This window comes from Dasypus novemcinctus, chromosome 11, assembly GCF_030445035.2.
Source record: "Dasypus novemcinctus isolate mDasNov1 chromosome 11, mDasNov1.1.hap2, whole genome shotgun sequence".
In the NCBI taxonomy this organism is placed as follows: Eukaryota; Metazoa; Chordata; class Mammalia; order Cingulata; family Dasypodidae; genus Dasypus; species Dasypus novemcinctus.
The window spans coordinates 61,867,401-61,893,137 of record NC_080683.1 but is presented as its reverse complement, the minus strand read 5'-3'; the positions used below and the strand labels follow the sequence as shown (position 1 = coordinate 61,893,137).

Genomic DNA, 25,737 nt, shown 5'->3' with positions numbered 1-25,737 from the left:
GGGAAAGAGGGCAAAACTTTGCGAAGATTTCCTCTTGCTAGACAAGGGTAAAATCTAACAAACTTAACCCCTAAAAGAAAAAAAGCAATAGACGTCGAAGACCCCTGGCTCCCGCCTTAAATCTCTAGATGGAGCTCTTTGCTGTGGAGGTGTTTTGAGGTTGGTTTTCTCCACCGTGATTACAGCCACCCTGCCTGCACTAATTCCACATTTGCCCAACTATCTATCAATCAAACCTGTCTTTACTAATAACTTACTCTATTTGCCTACCTAGTAGAAATTGATCCTCTCAGCTGTGGATTCTATCCCAAATGGCCATTTCCCTGATAGGGAATGGGCAATACATTTTCTAACCTAAAGCAGTCTAGGCGGGTTTTCAGAGACTGAACTAACGCTTAGCAGAAAACTTTCTAAGCTTTTGGCCTGCTATTTCCAAAAGGGTCTTGCAGCCTTCCTTCCTCCAGGAGTCTGGGCCCTCCTAATCTCCAGGCTCCTTCTCACCAGCCTGGCCCCTTTCCTTGAGAGGTTCAGTTTCTGGATTCTCACCGCGTAGTACAATATGGGGCCCAAATGTGTTACGATTGCTGTTAGGCTCTGGGCTGGAGCGGGAAGAGAGCGAGGGGCGGTACCAGAGGATGGAGAGGCATGAGGACCCAGACTTTGCCGGATCCCCCACAAGGTGTCATAAATTCAACGTCAAGGCAGCCACGGAGAGACCCGGGTCAGGAACAGAACCTAGCGCTCGGCGGGGCCATCGGGGCCGTAGCGACGTGGTGGCTCCATCAGGTGGATACCGTGCAGTCCTTCCGCGACTCAGCTCAGGAGAGATAAAGACGTCTAAATAACAACAATCGCCGCCAACACAACGCAGCCAGGGCACCTCAGGGGAAGGGGACGCCTTCTCGGCCGAGGCAGCGGCTGGGGCTTGTTTGTAGGTTCGCAATTCACCATGATAAATGTAAAGACCAATTAAGGTCTGATCCGTGCACATGGGAGGCAGACGGCGGCTGATAGTGGAACCAATTAACGAGCATGTCCCCTAATTCCTGCCGCTGCCGCCGGGCGCACCGCGGATCCCCAGACGCCTGCCAGGGCCGCCCCCAAGCCCGAGCGCCCCCATCCCGGCCCTGGAGGGGGGCGTCCTCCTCCAGCAAGAAGGTGCGAGGAGCGGGGCCCCGGGGCGGTAGGGAGGGCGCCCTGGGCCGGGAGGCGTGTAGCCATCCGCCTACAGTGCCAACTGTTTGCAGTCGGGCCCGGCGGCTGGGGCACGCCCGAGTGGTCTGCGCCGCGCGGGGGCGGCGGAGGAGGGAGAAAGCGCAGAGCGCCTAGCCGGGCAGTGCCCCGAGGGCGGAGGACAGGTGGCCACGAGACCGCCGCCAGGTAGCAACGGCTCGGGGCTGCGCGGCGCGGCCCCAAGGCTTCGTCCGCCCCGGGGACCCGGCTCGCGGCTCTCCGCCGCGGGGGTGGTTTGGGGTGGGTTGCGGTAGGTGGAGTGGGGCTGGAGGCCGCACCCCCAGGCCCGGTACGCTTCAGCCTGACTCCTTCGGCTCCCCTTCCCCTTCCGGCTCAGCCGACTGCCCCAGACGTGACCCCAGCGCAAGGTGTTGGCGCTGCGCGCAGTCCCGGCGCGCGTGATTAATGGCCCCCAGGTCGGGGGCGGCGCAGGCATGCGACCCTTGCTCGGCCGGCCGGGATGTGAGGGTATCTGGGAAGACAGCCGGGTCATGGCAGCCGGAGACCCCGGGATCGTGGCGGCGGCAGAGGAGGAGGAAGAGGAGAAGTAGGGGGCACGGGCCGGAGAGGCTCGTCCCCTCTGGTCCCGGGGCTGGCGCCCCAGCAGGTGCCCCGCGCCTGCAAAGTTTGGAGCCGCGGGCGCCGCTCTGCGCGGCGCGCTCGGTCCCTCCCAGCGCAGTTCCCTTGGCGGGGTCTGTGCCGCCGCCGCTGCCAGGGCAGGACAAAGGCTCATTAACACGTGATGGGACCGCGCTTCATAAATGGCACTAGAGCGAGAGGGAGCGAGAGACAGCGGACGAGCGGAGAGAGAGGCAGGGACCGCGCGAGCGGGGTGAGGCGACGGGCGCCCCGGTTGGCGGTGACCGGCGGCCCCGCGCCGGGCCCGGCCGTGCGAGCGGGAGGACCCAGTAAAGGCCCGGGGAAGGGGAGAGACTCGCGGGCGGCGGGAGCGGAGGGGGACGGAGGGACTCCCCCGTCGCTATTGCGGGCCAGTACCGGAGGCGGGGAACGCCGCTGCGCGGGCAGTCCGGACCGACTGACTTACTGACTGACCGACGGAGGCACACCCCGCTCCACCCCACCCATCCTCGCTGGCGTCCGAGCGCCGGCGCCGCCTCCTGCCGCTACTCCCTCTGCCACCTCTTCCTTCTCCACTTCTTTTCCGCCTCCACCTCTCCTTGGTTCCCGCGGCGCCAGTGCCTTCCCCTGGCCCAGGAGGGGCGCCTCGGCTCCCTGCAGAGCTCTGCGTAGAGTCAGGGGGTACGTTTCGTTCTAACGGAGAACCAGCCCCTGCCCTGGGCGAGAGGTGCCAAGGGAGCGTCTCCTCCGAGGACTGGGGGATGCGAAGGGTAAGACCTGACAGAGTTGGGTTTGGAAATACTTTTTCTTCTTCCCGCTCCCTCGGGTACTGACCAGTGCAGTCCCCAAGTGTCCTTCGTTGAGTTCTTATTCCGTGTGAGCTAATCGTGCGTCGGTGTTTACTTAGCTGCCTGGCTCCAGCCTGTGAACTGTGGTCTGTGCTACTTCTGGAGGTTTCCACCATTTACTATTTATTGGATGTGTGTGCACCTGGCTCTCTGTGTACACTGATGTCTGTAGAAAATGTGTAATGTGAATGTTTGAAAAACAGGCGCTTCAGTTGCTGCTTTATGTCTGTAAACCATATCATCAACTAAGTCTTCCCAGAGAAATACATCAATGTCTGCAGCAAACCTTAGAAATGGACTAAAGTAAAATATTGAATGTCATGTAATGTATGTCAAATAATAAACTTTTGATATAGAAAATCTAGCTGTAGGAGCCACTTTTCTTTGAGGAAAACAAATGTGCATTTAACTGATACCTACATTTTGAATGTTGATGAAACCGTTTAACTCACAACTGGCCATTAGAGGAATAAAGTTGATTCTGCATTTTAAAAAGACATTTCTTGTTTTTAAGGCTCACAATCATAAACGGATCACATTCTGAATGCAAATGTGTTTGCTGTGATAGACGTTAGACTTGAGAAACTGTCTTTGGTCATTTGGAAGTTGAAAAGCAGCATGCATGTTTCTAATTTTAATAGATTGTTTCTCTCTCAAAGCTATTAAATTGACATATGAGACAAAAATATTTAGTAACCCATTAATCATTATACCTCCAATCTTTTTTTTTCCTCCAAATAAGTGATATTCTTGCCTTTGTTGTTGCTTTCTTGGTATATTCAGCCTCCGCTGCATTTAATCCAGTAAGAGATTAGAACAGATTTACTGGTTTTAAACGTGTTGAAATGTAAATCTATTGGGCCTATAACTTCTCATTTTTATTGCAAAGTTAATATCTTTTGAACAATGGGGAAATGCAATTTCTTAGCGGAAACTCAGTGGACATTGAGTATCAGTTGTGTCACCACTGACATCAATCTATTTTGCAGAATATTGAGAAGCTCAGAGCAACCAACCTTTAAGGTTCCCATAGGATTTTATCTGATTTAAAGTGTTGCTTTTCTAATCCCACCCTACTGACAGTTTGCAAGGGAAGATATACTGATTGATTTTTCTCTGTCCCTTTTTTTCCTGGTGCTCCTTCCCCTCCCCCTCTCTAACTCAGTTAAGAGCAATTTTATCACAATAAAAGGTCATGCATAGTTTTTTAAGTGAGACAAATTATTTTCTGATTATATCCATAAAAGAACAGAATCCATGCACCTGCAGAATCTTAACTATTGCCTACTGCAGGCATTATTTGTAGCCATGATAACAGTTACCGTAGTTGGGCAAGAGGGTTGATGTTGGACATAGTTTTTAAAAACTAATCCATTTAGGTTATCAGGAGAACTTAATGGAAATGGACTCTTTTTGTTTCAAAGATGTCTCCCACTCCAGGCGAGGAGCAATCTTGGCTGAGGTATGTATCAAGTGTCTGATGGGTAGAAGTCTCATTGTGCTCCGAAACCTCCGTGGGGGTAAAATGATGCCACAGGGTGGAAATGCTGGTTCTGACCTTTCTAAAATAAAATTACTATCCCATACACTCGTTGTTAGGAAGACAAATTAGATATTCATGTCCCCAAATTTTAACAGCATCAGTATCTATGTATATAAAAGAATGTTAGGACTAGTCTCTTAATCCATAAGTGATATTTAATTTGGTGTGTAAAGTTTTAAATTCTGGTGAAAATTAGGTGTCACATTGGGATAGTGCTTGGCTTTGTTTGTTATCCCCTGTTTTCTGTCTTTTTCTTTTACCCTTTTCCCAGTGGACTGTGTTCCTCTCTGTCTTGCCTGTGAGATTGCTCTTCTCTAATAAGCTTAGCTGCAGGATCAGTGTGTTCTTTTTGGCATTTCAAAATGTTAAAATAGTGAAATTGCTAAATGTTACCAAGATGAAGCTGCTGGAGATGAAATTCTCCAAAAGAACCACAATATTTTTGACATATTACAGTCTATGCCAAAAGAAAACTCTTTGAATCGGTTTACCTATTTTCTCAAGAAAGAAGCAGCCCCATTGATTGTGTTGATAAGTGTTTAGTATGCAGTGTCAGCTTATTAATTACTAAGGCAAAGCCTGGAAAACTCTTTCAAAACAATCGTGTAACATTCTTTGCTTTGACTCAGAATTAGTAATAACCACCAAGAAATTTAGACAGGTTCCTTGGTTGTCTTGCATATTAGTGTTTGGAATTAGAATAAGAGGAATATTTTGCTGTATAAGAATAAACTATTATGAAACGGAACTTGCAATAGCAGTTTGTAGTTCACCACGCTCACCAAATGTTTCTTCTCCAGAAAACAGTTGGCTTAATAAGGGAAGGGATTATTTCCCATAATTAGCTATCCAGGAATGCTGGAAAAAAAAGTAATAAATTGAATTTGGAAATACCTAAAAACCTATGATTAGTGAAATGAAATTTGGTTATAGCTTCTTGAATTTGTTTAGTAAGATGGATCCTGTCCTTTAGGTTGCTGCCTGTTATTCTTGGGGGTAATTATGTTAGCTCAGTTGCATAAAGAACACAGATGAGAGCTTTCATTCCCTGTTAAAAAGAATGCCGTGTCTCCACCAGTGTAAGTCTGCCTCTTCTATTTTTGTGTTCTTCATTTTCTAATTGAACTGACGAATAGTTAGAGCGCAACCAGCCTTTGGATTTAAATTATTTATAATTCTGCTTTTGACTCTGAAACAACCTAGACCCAACATTGTTTGAAAAACTGTGCTGGGTCTATGTTTACATATTTATCTGTAGTTCAAGAGATGGAAAGCTCTGATGATTTTTCTTTTATTGACTCAATATTGGTAGAGAAGTTAAAGAATAAATTGAAACCAGTCTATTAATATGTACTTTGTATTGGCAACACTTGAACTCCAGCTCTTTCCTAATTCTCTACCTATAAAAATGCTAATTTTATATTATAACTGCATGAATGCTGTTTTTTGGGTGATGAGGTAGTCAACATTTTACTATCGAATTCCTGTTTAATACTTTGATAACCATTTAATCCACTTATCTGTATATTCTTAAATTAGATTGCGTTACCCTTATAACATATCACAGATCAATTCATATTTCTCCAAAATATTCTCTAGACTAAAAGAAACAAATGTCATCTAACATATACCTAACATAAAATTATATACTGCAAAATCTTAGATGATTGGATACATGAACACACTTTTAAATGTATATATAAACAGACTTTTTCAAAAATGTATGCCATGACTGAAATAAAAATTTAGATGTGTTGCCTTTATATATTTGAAGATACAATTCTGGAATTTTAAATGAGTGCTACATATTTGGGGAAATGTCCCAAGTTTAAAGCAGTTGTGCAATGGACTCTGAAGAATCAAAACAAGGCTATTCTTGTTTTCTGGGATAGGTAGAAAGCCATTCCAGTCCATCATGTGCCAGGAATCTCAAAAATATGCCAGGATGGGAATAACTGCATTCAATTATAGTTTAGTGAGACATAATGATGAGCTTAACATAATTTTCACTGAACTTGCTAGCTGTTTACTATGGAAATTAGGGCTATACCAGTTAGAAGAAAATCTAGAAGGTTATCCTGTATCACAAAATACATTTTAAACTTAGCTAGATTTGTTATAATAATACTGTAAGAAGTGAGTTAAAACTAAGAAATGTGTGAGAGGGAAAAGGAAGGGTAGATTTTTAGTGATTCCCTGTTGCCTCTCTTGCTAACATTCAAATGGTTTGATGTTAGATGAACTTCTATCTCAAACTTGCCCACATGGATAATAGATATGTTTATGGAAGTAATAGGTCAAAGCCATTACATAAAGTAATCAGTGTGATTACCATTTGTTCTTAACATGAAATATTTACTAAAAGCTTTCCTGGGTCTTATTCCTTCACTGAAAAAAGGTGCCACATGGTGAAATAAAGTGTATTTCATTGTAATAGTTTTCTAGGACAGTTTTATGTATAAACATATTCTTAATATAGTTTTATTGATATTTTCTATATATTTGAAATACTTTCCATACAGATTGTTAATGACACTGGGATTTTCTCTAATTGAAACTTTCATTTGAGCAGGTTGTGACAGGCAATTCTCTAATTATTCAAAATGTAATAGTTTGGTGACCATGGAATTCTGGAGGGTCGTAGTTGTGTTTATATGAGTTTTTGAGGGAGGAACTGTTTACTCATCAAACTTGAGCAAATGGGCCTGGCAAGCTATAGCTGTTGTTCCCAGGAATACTATGAATTCCGTTTTAGCCTCAGATGGAGACATTCACACCTGCACTTCAGGAAAGCTTCCAAAGTTGTGCTTTGTTTATTTGTTTATTTGTTATGTTATGTTTCTTTATGGTTTTCTTTGAATATGTGAATTGAAACTGGCTAGATGAGAATCATTGTTTTTTAGCCAACTCTTTCATTAACCCATAGTGCAATTGTATTACATTCACTATTTTTGAATGTTTAATAAAATAGATTTTGCACCTTTTTTAATGCAAAAAGGGATTTAGATTCCCTTTTCTCCTAACACAGAGGGCAAATAATTTTTTCCCAAGAACACAATATTTTATCTAATGTCTTTTTTCCTACCTTTATTTGGATTATTAATTGTTCAGAGTTTGGATTCGTTGAAGAGAGACTTGATATATCTGGCTGATTCCTTACTACCATTATCAACTTTGAAGGGCATTTACCTTTTTTTTTTCCCCCTTTTTAACTTCAGAAGATATAGTGCAGTATAGTTTTCTAAATTTGACAATGTAATATGTTTGTGGGTTCCTACTAGCAAATTCCATGCTATTGCTTTAAAAAAAAAAAAACTACAGAGGCATTTCTCAAAGATATGCCAGGCAATCTGCTGTGGTAGTTTAACATACTGACAACTGCTTTCACAAACTATATATGCCAGTAACATGTTTAAATATAATTAAAATACAATGTAATTAAGAAATTAACTTTTTCAAAGTTCAAGTACAAATGAAAGTGTCCCCCCTTTCCATCTTCATTTCTTCATCTGTTCTTTTAAACTACATTTTTAGAGAAGAAAATTGAAACCAATATGAGGTCTACAAATTGAGTTAAGTTGTAAGAGCTTTACATTTAAGTTGGTGCATTTTTGAAAAATAACATTTTACATTCACATTTGAACATTTGTACTAGGCCGTTTAATAATACAGATTTCTATTGGTCAGGAGACTAAAAGATGTTTTTAATATAGCAAGTAAACCAATTCCATTGGTCTCCTGGCAAAAATGATTATTTAGGTCATATGCCTTTCTTCACTACTGCTTGCTTTAAACTCAGCTATATTTAAAGGTAAATCAACTTTATTTATTCTTTATAAGAGGAACCTAATTTAATGTCACTATGATTTGGCTATTTTGGTTTATTCCAGTATGACAGGTTAAACGGAGCAGATTTCCAACCATTTCAGTTCCATTTCTATTGAAATTTGTAAATGTTTTCTGTAGGTTTGTGTACAAGTTGTGGTGAGCAAGCAGTATGCATGTGGAGAAGAAGAAAAGCTAGATAATTTCACACATAATCAAAGTAAGCAAAAGATTGTCCAAAGATTGTCTTTGCATATGTGGGCATTTTGCTTTGAAAATATATAACTACTTTTGGAAATGACATCTAGGTTCTTAAAAACAACAAAAAAGGAAACCTTTCAATGATTTTAGTTCTCATCTAAGAAAGCTAATTGAGTAATGTGTGATTCATTTTTATTGATGAGATAATTGGAGAGGAAATGGTCTGCCAAGAGTCATACCTTTAAGTGCTTTGGGTTATATCTCCAAATATGTATAACTTCTAGGTTTTTTTGAAAGAGGCTGACCAGCTATAAGCAGTGTAAATAAACTGCATAATTACCAGGGCAATTATGAAGATAATGTGCAGCGGGTCTGTGAATTACTTGGGCCCACTAAAAAATTTCTGTTTAAGTTTGTCTTTTCTGGGTTAATCTCCTGTGATGTATTATTTTATGACTTTTGGAGAAAGAAGAACAGAAACAAAAACATTCCCTGCTTTAAAATATTTATCTGGGATGTTAATTACTTTTACTTTTTTTTTTCCTATTCTGTTAAAGACATGAGTTTCTTTATAGTGGTATTGAAAGAAGTGGCTAGCAGTCCTAAAAAATGTTGCACAGGTTTTGTAAAAAGAACTGAGAGAAACTGGTGTGGGCTTCTTCATTTATATCTGCATCCTTTGTAAGTACATATTGCATCTTGAAGCACTTTCTTTTGTGAGGCAAAATACATGTTTCTTGAAAAAGTCCAGAGCAGCCCTGAATTGTAGACTGAAAAACCTGGAGAAGTTCCCCTGCCTTATGCTTGTTTCCAGGCTAGACTACATTATTCTATTCCAGTCAAATAAGAATACCTTGCTTTCAGAGATCACCCATGGGAGGCTACTTTATCATGAGCAGGCTTCTTTAGAAATCCATTTCAATGATTTAAAAACCTATACTCATTGAATATTCTTTCTTCCTCTCTAATCTCAAGTCTTCTTAATAAAAGTTAATTCTATTGCCACTCACCCCATCCCCATTGAGTCTTTTTTCATAGGTCTCCATAATCTATAACGGTGTTTCTTACACTTTGGAGTGCAATAGCATCACCTCGAGGCCATGTTAAAACACACGCCCAAGCCCCAACCCTATGAGCTCTGAGAGGGACCCTGATAATTTGCATTTCTCGTAACTTCACAGGTGATGCTAAGCTGCTCATTTGGGGACCACCCTTTAAGAGCCACTGACTCAGAGTAATCCTGCATGCCCTTAAAAACCACTGGGTAACTTCTCAGGCTGGCCTTTAAGATGCACACTAGAATTCCCAATTCATTCTCACCCAGTTTATTTCCTAGTTCTTTATCTTTATGTTGCTTTTTCTGAATACTTTAATTCTTTGGGTCTCTTCAGAATGTCATAATTGCATCATAGCATCCTGGGAAGGCTTTGACCTTGAATGAGCACAATAGAACTACCTCATGGATTCAGTGTCATAAAAATTCTGTACTTGCATCCAATTTGCATGCTTACTTCTTAATCATAACTGCATTTTCAGAGCATATTTTGCATCTCCACTGAATCCTAGTTCTTCCAGTTCTGTTTGTCCATAGTTTATTGCATCTTGAAAACATTTTTTGTCTGTATCTTAGGACAGACTGAAAATTTTCTATTGAACATTTCTACTAAAGTAAGTGGTACATAAGTACCTAGATCCTAAAATTATGTCTGAAGGGAACCCTGAATTTATGCAATAATAAAAAACATTTAACGATTTTTCCAGTGAGAGAATAACAGGAAAGAAGTTTAACTATTCAGAAAGATACTGTGTCCTCGATTTGTATGACTATTTGAACAAATATTCACTTATCAGATGAAATATTCCATTTTAGCCCCTATAATAACAGAAAATAATTTTCCTCTTTTTTCCATCACAGAGCTAAGACCAGTGTTGGCGATCTCATTTTTGGAAATTGGAACGCCAAATGTTTCAAGAAATAGAAATGAGCTGACTTTGCTATTAGAATTGATTTTGGACTCCAGAGACCTCCTGTTTTATTTTTTGCATCTCTTGGCATAAACATATCTGTTATCTGTAGAACTACTTTCCTTTTCTCATTCTTAATTCCTGACTTCAGGGAGAGTTCCAAATATTCACAATTAATTTTTATCAATATGCTAAAGTCTCTCAATGCCCTTTTGCCCCAGAAAAGCAATTAGAAATTTATTTTTTGTAGGCAATAGTAATAACCTACTTTAATCCTCCATTACATATCTTCTTTTTTATGTTTTAATTGATACAGTTGTAAAATGCATAAAATGGTGTAGCAGGAGAAGTTGCTCAACCAAAGCAAGAATTATGGCCACTGAATAGAATAACAGATTGATTCTTGAGGGCTTATTAAAGCCACTCCATCTAGTGGTTGAGTTTTCACATAGCTTCTTTTGACACCTTCTGAAATCACACTTGCTTATGGAGAAACCCATTTGGGAAGGACCAATGCATAATAACAAGCATTTGGAAGAAGGAAAAAGCCTGTTATAATAATAATAATTTTAAATATTGACCTTAAAGGCTATCATCAGCACGTAATTAGGATTCATTCAAGGTTTTGCATGTCACAAAGAGATCTTTCTGTAAAACACCATTATGTTGCTAAATGTTATGGTTCATAACACACACACAGGCTGAATAAGGTATGAAATAAAAAACAAATACTTGACATTGGCCCACAACTTCTACTTCCCATCAATATAACTTCCGTTTGCTACTGAGATAAAAGATCCTGGGATAAATAATGTTCATGCAGTTTATATAATTTTTACATTTGAACAGTTTTTTTTTTTTTTTTTTTTTCCCAGGCAGACGTTTATATGAAACTAGAGTTCAGGTTTAATTTCAGTAATGCTCAGCTGGCTATATGCCAGGTAAAACCATCCACAGTTTCATGCCATCTGCTAAGTTATACTGGCCATGGTGCCGATGCACACCAATATTCTTTCAGTCAATAGGCATTGAGTACCTATTCTGCCAGGCAGAGGACAAGGAGGGCCATATATAACAGGTCCCTGCCCTCATGGTGGTGATGAGCTGAAGCATTTAGACACAAGAAGGATTGCCCCAGGGTGGCTCAGCATTGCCCATCCCTCCTGGGAGGAGAAAACCTCAAAGCATCTATTACTGATGGGGATTTACACAGCCCATTACTATTTGATGATTAAACAGCATATCCCTTGCGTATTTGCACACCTTACTCTATTTTGTCATCTGTGAGAGGAGGAGGACAGATGGGTGGGCCTTGTTTGGTGGAGTGGGCTGGAGTGGAGAGTCATTTCCCTTGCTTCCTGAAAGGAAGGGTGTCTTAGTAAATGATTCCCGTGTCTCTTCTCCATGCCCAGGGCTGCTACATGAATGTATTTTCTGGGTAACGTGTCACAGAAAAGGTTCATGGCCTGGGGTATAAAGTCTACAGTTCTAGGCACAGAGTATGTGCTCAATAAAATGTGCTACATGAAGCAGGTGGGGGCCTGTAACTGGATCCATAGGCCATATTGCTGCAGTAACAAAGCTCTATGCCCTTTGGACACCAAGAGGTCTGTAACTTCTTAGAGCCCTAGTAAAGTTTACAGGCATTTCTTCTCCATTGACCTCCACCTCTAGCCAAGACCTTAGTAATTAGCTGCAAAGAGTCCTCTTCTCTTTGGGTCTGACAGAAGCACAGTGTTCATGGTGGGAAGTTGAATAATTCCAGGTGAGTTTGAATTTCTCTATAAGGGTAATGGATGTTTCAGGCATTCGTTTACTAACAACCATCACGTCTCATTCAGACCTGAAGAAGGTGCCCTCTCCATTCCTCACTGGTGTTATGGAAAGTGTCATCACAACAAGGAGAAGTAATAGTCCTTACAATTAACTAATGAAGAGCAAAAACAGCCTTAGCTAAAATTTAAAAATGGTGGCAAAGTTTAGTTAGATGTTATTTATTATTTGCCAATAGCCACTGCAAATAACATACTGATCCAGATCTAGGACTTACAGCTGATAGTTTCTTGTCATATTTGGTCCTTTAGGACCGTGGGGCAAGGTTGATTTGTAGGTTCTGTGGTCACCCTTTTTTGCTGTCAGTTCCTTCAGATTTAGTTTTTCACTGAGTGAAATTGTCATGTACTACTTATCACCTCCTTCCCCCCAAACCAACTTCTTCCCCTTCCCTAGACATGAAAGGAGGGGTGTCTTACTAAATGATTCCCTGGACCTTAGGGTTAATAGCAGGGACTTTGAGTAATGGAGACCTGGGGTGAAGTTCCAACATTGTTGTCTAGTTGGAGACCCTGGCCAATTTTACTTCTCTAATTCTTTTTGTGTGTGTGTTGAATGGAGATTGTAATACTACCTATTTTATGTAAATATTAAACAAAAAAAAAACCGTATATTGATGTACTTAGCACAATGCCTGGTGTGTTATACCCATTCAAATATTTCTTAGTAAAAATATTGAACAATTGGAGTTTTCTCTACTGTGAGATTTGAACCTGGAGAAACAAGGCACAGCTTTTAGTTAGATTTAGTTCCTATGTTCATGGATTCGAAGAGAAAAATACCTCTCCGTTGATAGGTGAGGGGAGAAGAAACTATGAAGGCTGTGCTTCACAATTTGGATGACGTTTTTAACTATTGCTGTCAAGAGCTTGGTAATGAACTATAAAGACATGAACATATTTAATGTGTTCTATATATTTTATGGACCAGAAAAATATATGGCTTTCTGCTTTTAATGATCAAATCTCCTATGCAGGCTTAGGGAGTAGTTTGTCTATGGACCATAGCATTTATTGCATTGAAAACTTTGCGTGACTTCTTGTAGGGAAAGACCACTTGGTTTATGCTTGAATACTTTCCTTACAGACTATGTAGAAAAGTTATCTCTATCAAAAATAGGCAAAGGCACTTTGGAGGAGGAAATATCTGAATAGCAGAAGAAAATTATGTGGTAAATGGAATCAATTATGAATGTCAGTAACTCAATTTGTATCAATTCACTTTTTCTTTTAGCATTGTCACCTGATTGTGAAGGCTTAAGCCAATGTAGTTTGAAGGTATGTTCCTGGGCCCTGAAAATCTTTCTTTTAATAAGCCTGTACATATTAAATCATTAGGTGTACTTCAGGTTAAATTTGAACAGAAATGTAGCCTTATAAGTGCCTCAGCAACTATTTTGCCCGTATTAATTGATATATTTCTATGAAAAATCTAACACTCGCTCATATTGTTAGTATAGAATAGACCAGAGAAGATATTGCAGTAATAACTTCTGTTCAATGTTAAAAAATATATGAAAAGCTAAAGCTTTTAGAGCCAACCAACCATTACCAGCATAATGGAATTTTCTCTTATATATGGAAAAAGGAGCTGGTATTAATACAAGAAAGAAAGATTATGTATTTTTGCCTGAATTATCAGGATAATTAAGTCAATCTTTTATTTCACATTGCTATAGAAAAAGATGGGAAAAGTGACCAAACTTACTTCAATAATTGCAAATTATGATGATTAGGTAAGAGTTAGAAAAGACACAATTGCGCATTCTTCGAGTTATATTTTGGCTCATAAGATCTGCCCTGCACATTGGAGACATGATTTAGACATAATGCAGTTTTAAGAGTCAATTAAAATTGTTCCTACCAACTTTAGAGAAATATGTCAGCAAGGTATTTTTCTTTATCATGTTAGTAAAACCAAACTTGTTCTCAAAAATGAATGGAAAATAAATGATATCAATGGCACCTTCACTCTTCTGAACCCTTCAAATGACTCTTTTATGAGGCCACTGAGAACATGTAGTGTTTCCTGTGCAATAGAAGCTCTGGTCCATGGACGAAATACTCCATAAGGCTGCCTGTCTTGTATATGAGATTTGATCATTAAAAGAATAAAGTGATGTATTTCTCTGGTCCAAAAAAAATGTAGAACTCAGTAATTCTGTTCATGTCTTTACAGTTCATTACCAAGCACTCGACAGCAGTATTTAAAAGTGGTGTCCAAATTGTGCAGCATGCCTTTTACAGTTTCTTCTCCTTCACCTATCAACAAAGAGGTATTTTCTCTTTGAACCAGGGAGCATGCACACAAAGTCCAACTAAAAGCCATTTCTTGTTTCACCAGGTTCATATCTCCCAGAATTTGGGTGAGTAAATAAATGCAGAGAGAAAAGTCAATTTCTAAATATTTTCATTAAGAAACAGAACTAACAAAGTAGGGAAAACAGGGTTAAAAGAAGGTCTGGGATTCTCCTGCTTTTGCTCTTCTGGACTCTTATTAATTTCGACACTGTTAGCTTGGCATTGCTTTCTTAGAGCATTTGTAAACTTATTATATTAGAGAAGGAACATATATGGAAATAGGAGCTAATAACTCTACGCTTATAACTATAACTATATCAGGGAATACCAGCTTCTGGCACTTCAAGCATGTTTCTCCTTTTCTCTGGGGAGAAAGTATTCGTCTACTGCTTGTTCTCTGAGAGACACTACACAGCCCAGAACATCTTAGAAGGATTTTGACCCTAGCTATAACAGTGATAAATATCTAAATTATTGAAATGCCTCTCTAAAACAAAGCAGGTCATCTTCTTCAGTGGGGAAATACAGACTAAAATAACATTGATATTAAATTACCCTGATTTAGAAATGGCTCTAATGCTATTTGCAGTCTTGTTTTGAGGACTTACTTTATGCTCAACCTAATCAGAACATGGATGTTTTATACCCAAAATGGTTATAAAAGATATAGATTCTGGATAAACATTTCTTGAAAAAAAAAAAAAAACGAGAAAACTCTCTACTGTTACCATGTCTATAAAATTCCTTTGATGATACCATAACCTACTAGTTGATGTATGTGGTGGGGATCATGGGGGTGGGAGGAATTATGTTTTGGGGGAAAGGATCTGTAGAGATGAACAAAAAGAACAGATGATTCTAAAATATGGGGTTTAAAACATAATAGATAAGACACATTAAAATATTCTTACTGTTACTATAATGGCATGATTTATGGTAATTTAAATTGTTAGAGTATGTTGGCCATGTACTTAAAAATAGAATTCTAGTAATATCCCCTAAAATGTCATTGAATCACTCTTTTACTATAGTTGTAACAAAAACCAACTACTTTAATAGGTGCATCTACACATCTTCTAGTATTAATTTCTGATTATGATTTTCCCAATAGCAAACAAAAATTAATGGCAGCTGCATCCCCCAAAGCCTAAACTGTATAACTAATGAACTTTCCAAGAAAACGCCCAATGCAAAAAATAATAAGGTGGAAATTACTATAATAATCCAAATGTAGAAATAAAGGAAAGAATTACTAAAATGCAGAAACAGTTTTCCTGCTGTGATCCCATTAACTGCTAAAATCGCCTGTTCACAGTGGTGTTTTAATATTACTAAGATCCTTGAACTGCACAGAATCCATGTATTTTTAAACTATATTCTTTAATTAAAATTGGCTTATATTAGACAGAAATTACTCAATATCTCATAACCATGCCATGCCCTGGCTCAGCTTTTAACAAGCTAGTTTGTTTTAATGAAAGTGCTTGGTCACATTAAAATGGGAAATTGGTACCATATATGTGGGATCTTAATACAGAGTAAATCACAGGAACACATGTTGTTGCATTCCTGAAGTAATGTCCGTGATCCTTTGTCTTCACTGAAGAAGCTTTATAGCTTTTCCAAATACTGACTAAAATTTTAATCTTTGGGGCCAGGAAAACTAGATGGACTGGGATAGGAAATAGTGATTCAGTAGGAGATAACTAAAGTATACTTAACATCTAATGGCATCTGTTTCCCATTGTAAAACTGGAATTATAAATAAGCACCCAATAGGGTTGTTGTGATGATTTAATGAAAAAAATGTATGAAGAGGCACTTAAATACCTGGAATATAAAAGATATTCGGGGAAGGTTCCCCTCTCTCACTCATGTATGTTTCTTCTGTTTGCTTCCTGCTTTCAGTGCTCGGGGAAACAAACAGGCAGCCTATTATCTAATTAGGCAATAAATTGTTTTGAGATATAATTAATAATATATGGCAAAGAACCATAAGTACTAAGTAATGATAATAATAATTAATATTTGTTGAAGAGTTGTTTCTGTGCCAGGCACTATGTGAAGGACTTTACACGCAGTTTAAAATTTAATTTTCAGAACAATCCTGCGATTTAGACATGATCATCCATCATTATTATAATTATTATCATCACCTCTACTGTCATTATTATCATCATAATCATCCCCATTTTGCAGATGAAAAACTGAGGCTTAGAAAGAGTAACTACTTGCCCAAGTGTAGATGTGACCCTAACTCTGATGGATCCATAACCCCTAGTTTGGGGTTCTCTCCATTAGCTTGTGCTTTGACTCATTGGTATCAGTGGGGAAAAGAGGAGAGATGGTAGTAAACCTGTGTTATGTTAGAGAGATGGTACATCATGAAGGTTAAGAGCAGAGGCTCTAGAGCTGCACTGTCCAAAATGGAAGTGAATGCCACATGTGGCTTTTAAGCATTTGAAATGTAGCCAGTGCCACATTGAAATGGTATTTTTGGATACACTGGTTTAAATAAATATATTATTATTAAAACTAATTCACCTTTCATTTTTTCTTTTTACCTGGTTTCTAGAAAATTTTAATTGCCTAGGGGTGCACATTATATTTTTACTGGACAGCATGGTTCTAGAGCCAGAACATCAGAACATCTAGGTCTAATCCTAGCTCTGCCACCTACTGGCTATACGAATAGCAAATCAATTACCATCCCTATGACTTTCATCTGTAAAATGGACATGGTTCCAACAGCACCTATCTCATAGGGCCACTGTGAGAATAAATGAGTTGATACATGTAAAAGACATAGAATGTCACCTGCATGTAATAAACACTCAAGACTTAAAAGGGAAAAATCAGCAAGACTTAGTGGTTTACCTGCTTGTAGAGGCCAAGAAGGAGTCCAAGGAAAGTCCAAAGTGTGAGCTGGGATGACTGTAAGAAAAGGAAGAAAAATGACATGGTTCAAGGTAATTCATTGCAGCATTATTTGTGATAGCAAAAAATTATAAGTAACCCACACCTTCTTCAGTTGGAGGCTGGTCTTCTCTATCAGATCTGCGAGGCAGCTGCTAAATGATGAGGGACCTCTGTGGACTACATGGAACTTTCTTCAACATCAACTTTTAGTAGAAAAGCAAGGTTCAGAAGAATATGTGGCATGTTATTATTTGTTAAAAAGAAAATCAAAGGGATGTGCCTGAAATATCTCTGGAGGGAGTAACACACTATTACATCTTGCCTCTGAGGTGAGATCGACATTTCACTGTATATCCTTCTGTACCCTTTGAGTTTCGAATTATATACAACTATCAGCTATTTGTATACACACACACGTATATAATTGAAATTTTAAAAGACTTATTTTTAAACGGAATTGTGAAGGGAGAGTTAGTTCCTTGTGGGAAGATGACTTACAGAATGGAAGTCATGGAATGGCTCCCAGTAGCAGCTTAGAAATGTGGACTCAAGCTTTAGTTTTCAGACTAACTATCCATTGAGTTAATTACCTTTCCTCTCCTGTAATTTTGTTAATTTTGTAAATTTGCAAAGGCAAATACCTATTATTAAATAACTGTTTTAATGCCTCAGCTAACAGAATTCAACCGCCACTTTATCAGGTTCATAGGAACATTTCAGAACTCTAAGGGAGCTCAGTCCTCCCCCACCCCCATCTTCTGCTGCAGTTATGCTGGTGAAACACATAAGAAAAACCAAAACAAAACAGACATAATCCTATGCTTTGGAACCACATTCTAGTTAGGAAGGAAATGGGTAAACTCATGATTCTGTGATCTAATGAGGCCTATAATAGAAAAATGAGCTGGTGGAACTAGTCTGCCTGGTGGGAGAGCTGGTCAGGAAGGTCTCAGAATGGAGGTAGCATTGAACTAGGCTTTAAAGATAAGTTTAACAGGCAGAGAGCTGGGAAATGAGTATTTCAGACAGGGAAGGGCAGGAAGTGAGGAGGAAGATGTGCCACTGCAGTGGTATATTCTAAGAGCAGCAAGGCATCCCTCAGAGCCAGTGAGCTGTGTTTAAGTAGGGGTGGGTGTTGAGAAGCAAAAGATAGGTTGAGAATATGCTGGGGCTTTGTAACAAATAGGTTCCTTACATATCATCTTCTGTGTCCTTCTGATTATCCTCACAACTAGCCTGTGCCTCTGCCCTGACTTGGCTGGCTGAACAGACTCTAAACTGGGTGTCTGGCTGGTCTGAGCCCTGAAAACCCTGCCTCCCGTCAAGAAGCTCATGACTCACGTGTGCCTTGTTCTATGACAATGCAGGAGAATGTACACACCTGGCTCACAGACCCAGAGAGGAAAGAAAGCTCTGATTTTCTAAGTGGTGGCAAATTACCCATGGAAGAGTCAATTTTGGGCTCTCTGTTTGGTGGTGTCTCCATGCCCCCAAAACAGGCGACACCGATCAGGTAAAAGGACTGCAGGGGCCTTTCTTGGTTTCCCTGTCATGTGACTGCTGAGGGCTGTTGCTTTGCAGGCTCTGTGTGGGCAGTGGCTCTGCCTTTGCTGCCACTGCTGCCACCCAAGGGCCTAGTACAGTGCCTGGCACACCAGGGGTGCCCATCAGTTAGTCGAATGGGTGAATAAAGAGTGAAAGGTAGAATTTCTGAATTTTAACAGGAGGACCAAGAGTTCTAAGATAATCACTCTCTTTTTCTCCTGGTGCAGTGTCGTGTCTTTAGGAACAATAAAAGGAAATAGATGAAATACTGGTTTTTATGATTACTTTAGTCACTCTTTTGAACATTTTTAATAAATTAAAAAGCCTAACAACCACATTTTTAGCAAACATTGTAAATAGTAAGATCAGCCAAATTCCTTTGCTTGGAATTGACAAATTCTTAGTATTTGGCCCCCTCTGCTCATTTATCCTGATTTCCTATGAAACCCTCATGGAGAGCCTTGACCACCATCTCCTGTCACTGGTGCATTTTGCCTCTCTGCACTGCTCTTGGGGGACACTGTCAGGCAGCACCCTCCACCATCACTTCTTTCCAGTCTTCAAAGTCTTGGTCTTCCCATAAGGCTCTGTGCAAGTTTGCCCTTCGTGAAAGTTTTCTTGGTTGGTGTAGAATTTTGGAACTGAAGTTCATCTCAGCCATGGCTCAGGTCAAACCTCACCTTCACTGGGTGAGGAAGCTTGGACTCAAGAGTAGAACTGAGATCTTCATGCCCGGTCCTCATGCTTCCTCTGGTTCTCAACGATTTCTTCCTTCCCCTTTACACTGAACACAGAGGACACAACTAACACCTGATTCTACACTGTCTTGTTCTTTGTTTGTCTTACCTGTCTGTCAAGGTGACAATGCCTTAGATAAGAGATTGTGTGACACATTAAAGCTACTCTCCCCCTGCCTCCTCCGGCATTAGAACTCCACATGCACACACGTTAGAAGTCAGGTGGTGCACCGTAACACGACAGAAATGCATGCAGCGCCCAAGAAGCATTTCACTTAGCTTGACCTCTCAGACTCTGGAGGTCCCTATGGGACCGAGGTGGTGATTTAACTCCAGAGAACTTAAATAAGGAAGCCAACAACTTTTTCTGGTGTGTGGCTACATCCCCTGACTCAGGTGGCTTTTCTCTGAGTGACTGACTCACTTTGTTTACTGAATCTGAATGAACTTGACCTGTGTTCAGAGAAAGGAATGAAATGGCCCGATGGTACATGTTTGGGATGTGTATTGTTGTTTTTCATTTCTCCTGGTTTTCTCATCCTTTTCAGCCTATTTGTTTTCCCTCCTGTTAGGATTCACTCCTGCGGGTCTCTTTCCCAATCGTTTTGAGTTTGGCCTAATTGAAGACTGAGGTTATGAAGTCGATCCTAGATGGCCTCGCAGATACCACTTTCCGCACCATCACGACAGACCTCCTCTACGTGGGCTCGAATGACATTCAGTACGAAGACATCAAAGGCGACATGGCATCCAAACTAGGGTACTTCCCACAGAAATTCCCTTTAACTTCCTTTAGGGGAAGTCCCTTCCAGGAAAAGATGACTGCAGGAGACAGCCCCCAGTTAGTCCCAGCAGACCAGGTGAACATCACAGAATTTTACAACAAGTCTCTTTCATCCTACAAGGACAATGAGGAGAACATTCAGTGTGGGGAGAACTTCATGGACATGGAGTGCTTCATGATTCTGAACCCCAGCCAGCAGCTGGCCATCGCCGTGCTGTCCCTCACGCTTGGTACCTTCACGGTCCTGGAGAACCTGCTCGTGCTGTGCGTCATCCTGCACTCTCGCAGCCTGCGCTGCAGGCCTTCCTACCACTTCATTGGCAGCCTGGCCGTGGCAGACCTCCTGGGGAGCGTCATTTTTGTCTACAGCTTCGTTGACTTCCACGTGTTCCACCGCAAAGACAGCCCCAATGTGTTCCTGTTCAAACTGGGCGGGGTCACAGCCTCCTTCACTGCCTCGGTGGGCAGCCTGTTCCTCACAGCCATCGACAGGTACATATCCATCCACAGGCCCCTGGCCTATAAGAGGATCGTCACCAGGCCCAAGGCCGTGGTGGCCTTCTGCCTGATGTGGACCATTGCCATCGTGATTGCCGTGCTGCCCCTGCTGGGCTGGAACTGCAAGAAGCTGCAGTCAGTCTGCTCGGACATCTTCCCACTCATCGACGAGACCTACCTGATGTTCTGGATCGGGGTGACTAGCGTGCTGCTGCTGTTCATCGTGTACGCCTACATGTACATCCTCTGGAAGGCCCACAGCCACGCGGTCCGCATGATCCAACGCGGCACCCAGAAGAGCATCATTATCCACACGTCGGAGGACGGCAAAGTGCAGGTGACTCGGCCAGACCAAGCCCGCATGGACATTCGGCTGGCCAAGACGCTGGTCCTGATCCTTGTGGTTTTAATCATCTGCTGGGGCCCTCTGCTCGCCATCATGGTCTACGATGTCTTCGGGAAGATGAACAAGCTCATTAAGACGGTGTTTGCCTTCTGCAGCATGCTCTGCCTGCTGAATTCCACCGTCAACCCCATCATCTATGCCCTGAGGAGCAAGGACCTGAGACATGCTTTCCGCAGTATGTTCCCCTCGTGCGAAGGCACCGCACAGCCCCTCGATAACAGCGTGGGGGACTCGGACTGTCTGCACAAGCACGCAAACAACGCGGCCAGCGTCCACAGGGCCGCGGAAAGCTGCATCAAGAGCACGGTCAAGATCGCCAAAGTGACCATGTCCGTGTCCACAGACACGTCCGCTGAGGCTCTGTGAGCCTGACGCTACCCTGGCAGCACGGGAAAAGAAATCCTTTTTTTTTTTTTTTTTTTAAAGCTCACAATCTAGAGGAGTCTGCGTCTCATCGGTTATACTTTTAATTTTCCCATGCTCAGTGCACAGGTGACTGTCACGATCATTTTTTGGTTCCCTGACGTTTCAGTGGTTTAGGTTCTCAGACTCAGTCCCCCAAGGGTTTACAGTGAAGAAAGCCTGCTGCTTTACAACTCAAAGGTCCTTCAAAGTCTCAGTGAAGTAGGATGAAAACCTTTGGCTACGCAATTTGAAGTCCTTGTAGCCATAGAAAACGCCATCAAATGAGTAATGCCTTTGTAACCATAAATTTCATTATAATGTGAAATGTATTTGTCCCTAAGTATCAAAGATGTCCATTTTTACAAGTTATAGTACTAAAGTAGAGATTTTTTGTAAAATGTATTGTGTCCTGTGAGATGTGTATCAGTGTTTACTATGTGTTATTTATATTTGTCTAGTTCAGCAAAAGGGAAAGGTAGATTTTTATGAAAATAGTAGAACACAAGCAGTGCATATATGCCAATGAGACCACTTTTTATTACTGCCCATGCTGTAATTCAGAAACCTTAGTCTTAGTTCGAATATCTGTATCTAAATTTGACATGGAAATATCCATAAAGATTTATTTTTCTGTGCACACAACAAGAAGAATTTGAAGACTATTCAAACTATTGACCAGAATTCATTGACACTTAAAAATGTATTACCCCTGCATTTTTATATGAGGACATTTTATCTTCTGGACTCTAGTGGTTCTGTTGAGTAATGGATTACAATCAGAACAGAAGAGAGAAAGCATACTGACTTTTCTGGCTGGCATCTCTGACCTTTTTAGCCTTTAGCTGCTATCGGACCTCTTAAGACAGCATGTGTCAATCTTAATGTATATTGTTATCACTGTGCAGTTGTTTACTTGAAGAATATTGCATTCTTATATTCCAGGTTTAAGTAGATTTCATGCCCAGGTGACCAAACAAGAGTCGTCTTCTTTTTTCTTAATTGAAAAGAAGTATTGTCTGGGTCAGTAAAATTATACTGTGTGTATGAGTGTGAATATAAATGTGTGTATGTGTTTCTACCCCGTAACTGTTACAGTAATGTCATAAAGTGAGAAAACTGTGATCAAGTATAAACTGTACCTTGCTGCACTCTTGCACATGAATTCAGTTTCTAAAATTGAGTTCTTCCAGAAATACTGGTGATTAAAAAAAAATACTGACTATAAATATTCAGAAGCCTCCCTCCCTTTAAGAGATCGGGCCAAGTATTAATAAATTGACCTTTAAATATTACACAAAGCCCATGTTTAGCAAGGAATCATCAATGACAAACATTCAAGTGAAGGTTTGTATTTACAGTGTTAAGGGTGAGAAATGAGAGTGTTTTAGTTTCTAAGCATCTAATATTGATAAGTCCATGGAGTTGTAAGTCATTAAAATGGAATTGGTTCTTAAAAACTACAAACTGTAACACTTTTCAGTTCAGCAAAAGGGAAAGGTAGATTTTTATGAAAACAGTAGAACACAAGCAGTGCATATATGCCAATGAGACCACTTTTTTGATTACTACCCATGCTGTAATTCAGCATTTTGATTATTGCCCATGCTGTAAGTAGTGTGGCCCCATTTAAATAGCACTATAGTAAGTGGGTATACTGGACACAGCATGCTAAAGTAAGACTACCAGCCCCACCCAACATGGCTAGGGAAGTCAGGTCAGGCAGTGGGTGAGAGAAAAGGGCAGTGAGAAGCTAACACACTCATGCTTGGGGCTCACATGGCCTGTGCCTGCCTCGGGTGCCCTTGGTGACAACCCAGCCACCCGGCTTTGCCCGGGTAGGCTTAGGTTGAAGAAGTAGCTCCTCCACTCATGCTTGTCAAGCTCTGCTAAAGCATGCAAATGAGCCTGGCTTTTGTCGTCTATTCCTTCATGGTGCCAGGGATGCTCAGAATTGGGCCCTTTTCCAGAAAGGAATGGTATTGCTTAAGAAGCTGCTTGACCCTCACCAATTTTACTTACTGTCTCTTGTCTGTATCCAGATAAATCATGACTCCTGCAGTGCTTTGAGGCCTGCATAGCATAAAGCAAAGTTGGGGAGCTGGTATTTCTCTGGGGATTTCTAGCTATGGAGATGGCCACACAGTCTGATGAGGGAATGTCCCTGCTTACAATTTATGGCCTAAGGCTGAGTGTGATCTGTGTACCATGCTGGAATACTTTTGTCTGTCCATACAGCTGGAATCCACTTGAAAGTTTCCCTCACTTTACCTCTCTGTGATATGCAGATGATGGCTCAGGGTGCTAGAAAATTAATAAATTGTCTTTTGAAGGACAGAAGTTTGCTTATGAAAAAATTCACTGGGTCATGCTTCCATTGAAGAATCACTAGTCTTTTGTCCTGAGTCATCCTGGATATTAGTCCACTGGTTTTGGAGCTCAGGGATATATCAACTCTTCTCAGCTCTGAAGACCTGGTGAAGAGGAAATCCTTGTTAGAGGTATAAAAAAAATACCAGGATTCATTGTTGAAACTGCTTTTGTGTGTATGCAATGTAAATTTTATAGTGTCTTGTGCTTTCAAGATCCAAATCGTATATAATAAGGGACAATGGGGCTGACAGCACTAAACTTGGTGCTTAATGATATTCTAAGAAATATCTGTGAACTCTCATGTATGTTATACCACCTTCATTTTAAAATGTTTAAAATTAGTTCCATTCACTTTAACATTTTTAATATTATTTCCTAACCCAAGTGGCTAAAATCTTCTCCCTAATGACCATACTCATTAGGATTACCATTCATTAGTATAATTCATTAATTAACCCTTAATTAAATCCATTAATTTAAATATAATTTCTATATCAGTAAGTTGCATAAGGTCCAATTCCATAGTTACCAGCTTCCCTCCAAGGATACATATTTGTCCTGACCAGGCATTTCACCATCACCCATGTCTTCAGAAAGGGCCAAATTCCCAACCTGCTCAGTTGCTTCAGAGTAATGATGAATCTTTGGTCCTAGTATAACAGTTTCATTTAGACAAGTAAGGCTGTCTTCAAGAACCACTATTTTCATTGCATCAGAAGTCTAGGTAAAAGAAACATGGGATCCGGAGAAGCTACAATTGTATCCTCCTGGAGATGAATCCAAGCCTCCTTGACCCTTTGAGTCAGAGAGAACTGGCATTAAGTGGGAAGGGATTTTTGCCTCCCAAACCCGCTCTGCAGGAAACAGGCCCAACCACCAGATGAGAATTAAGCCTTGGATGAGTAGCATCTACTTACCGTCCTGTTGCTTGATTTCTGCCATTCCATGTGTGTACAAGAGACTACTGAGACCATGCGCAAAATTAGATTTCTCACAATCTAACTGTATATTTGTATGATATTTTAAAATCTCCTAAATGCTGGGCAAAGGCTATTAACAATTGCCTTGCACTGGCCTCTGATGAAATGTTAGCAATGCCTATTGTAATATAGACAAAACATTTTATCTACTGATTTGGGCCGAATGTATGTAAATAGGTTTTAAAAAAAACAGATGTTCAAGTGGTGGCTTACAAATCAGTAATTTTCAGATAGGAAAGTTTCTTTGCAGTGCTGTGGCATCCTAGAAGCTACCTTCATGTGCACTTAATGTACTAGGCCTGTTGGGGATCAGATTCCCCAAGAAAGGAAGCCTTTCTTGTAATAATATGAATCAAGATACCAGATTATCTGAATTCTTATTTCCAATGTTTCAAGTGGAAAACATAACTTTTTCTTGTTTGTAAATCTAACATTATTACTTTTCCTCTTAGAAGAATATTGTATTGTTAGATGTTTGTTGAACTGGTATCATCCTTGCAACTGCTGCAGTATCTTCGTTAGTGATCTGTATAATACTTTGTATACAACTACTGGTAAGATTGTTATTAAATGTAGCTTCAGTCATTTAATTCCTACAGCAAAGTAGTACTTCTGTAAAATTTACAATGTATTAAGCCCACGCAATATTTTATTTCAATGATGTAATTAAACTGTTACTTATTCAAAGCGAAAACATCCATCATGTCAATTGTCCAAAGTTACCTGGAATCAAATAAAATTCTAGATTATCATGAGGATCATAAAA

General features: G+C 40.5%; 1 protein-coding gene across 6 annotated transcripts; it reads left to right on the top strand.

The window, feature by feature from the left end:
* Window positions 1-583: 583 nt before the first annotated feature.
* CNR1 (cannabinoid receptor 1) lies at window positions 584-25,737 on the top strand. Of its 6 annotated transcripts, none has more exons than XM_004454508.4 (2): window positions 584-1,158; window positions 20,101-25,737. In XM_004454508.4, exon 2 carries the CDS (start codon window positions 20,164-20,166, stop codon window positions 21,580-21,582), a length of 1,419 nt encoding a protein of 472 aa, XP_004454565.2. In that variant the 5' UTR covers window positions 584-1,158; window positions 20,101-20,163; the 3' UTR covers window positions 21,583-25,737. The 6 variants fall into 6 exon arrangements, with proteins under 6 accessions (XP_004454565.2, XP_004454563.2, XP_004454562.2 ...); XM_004454506.3 differs by lacking the exon at window positions 584-1,158 and adding an exon at window positions 1,236-1,380; XM_004454505.5 differs by lacking the exon at window positions 584-1,158 and adding an exon at window positions 1,549-2,065.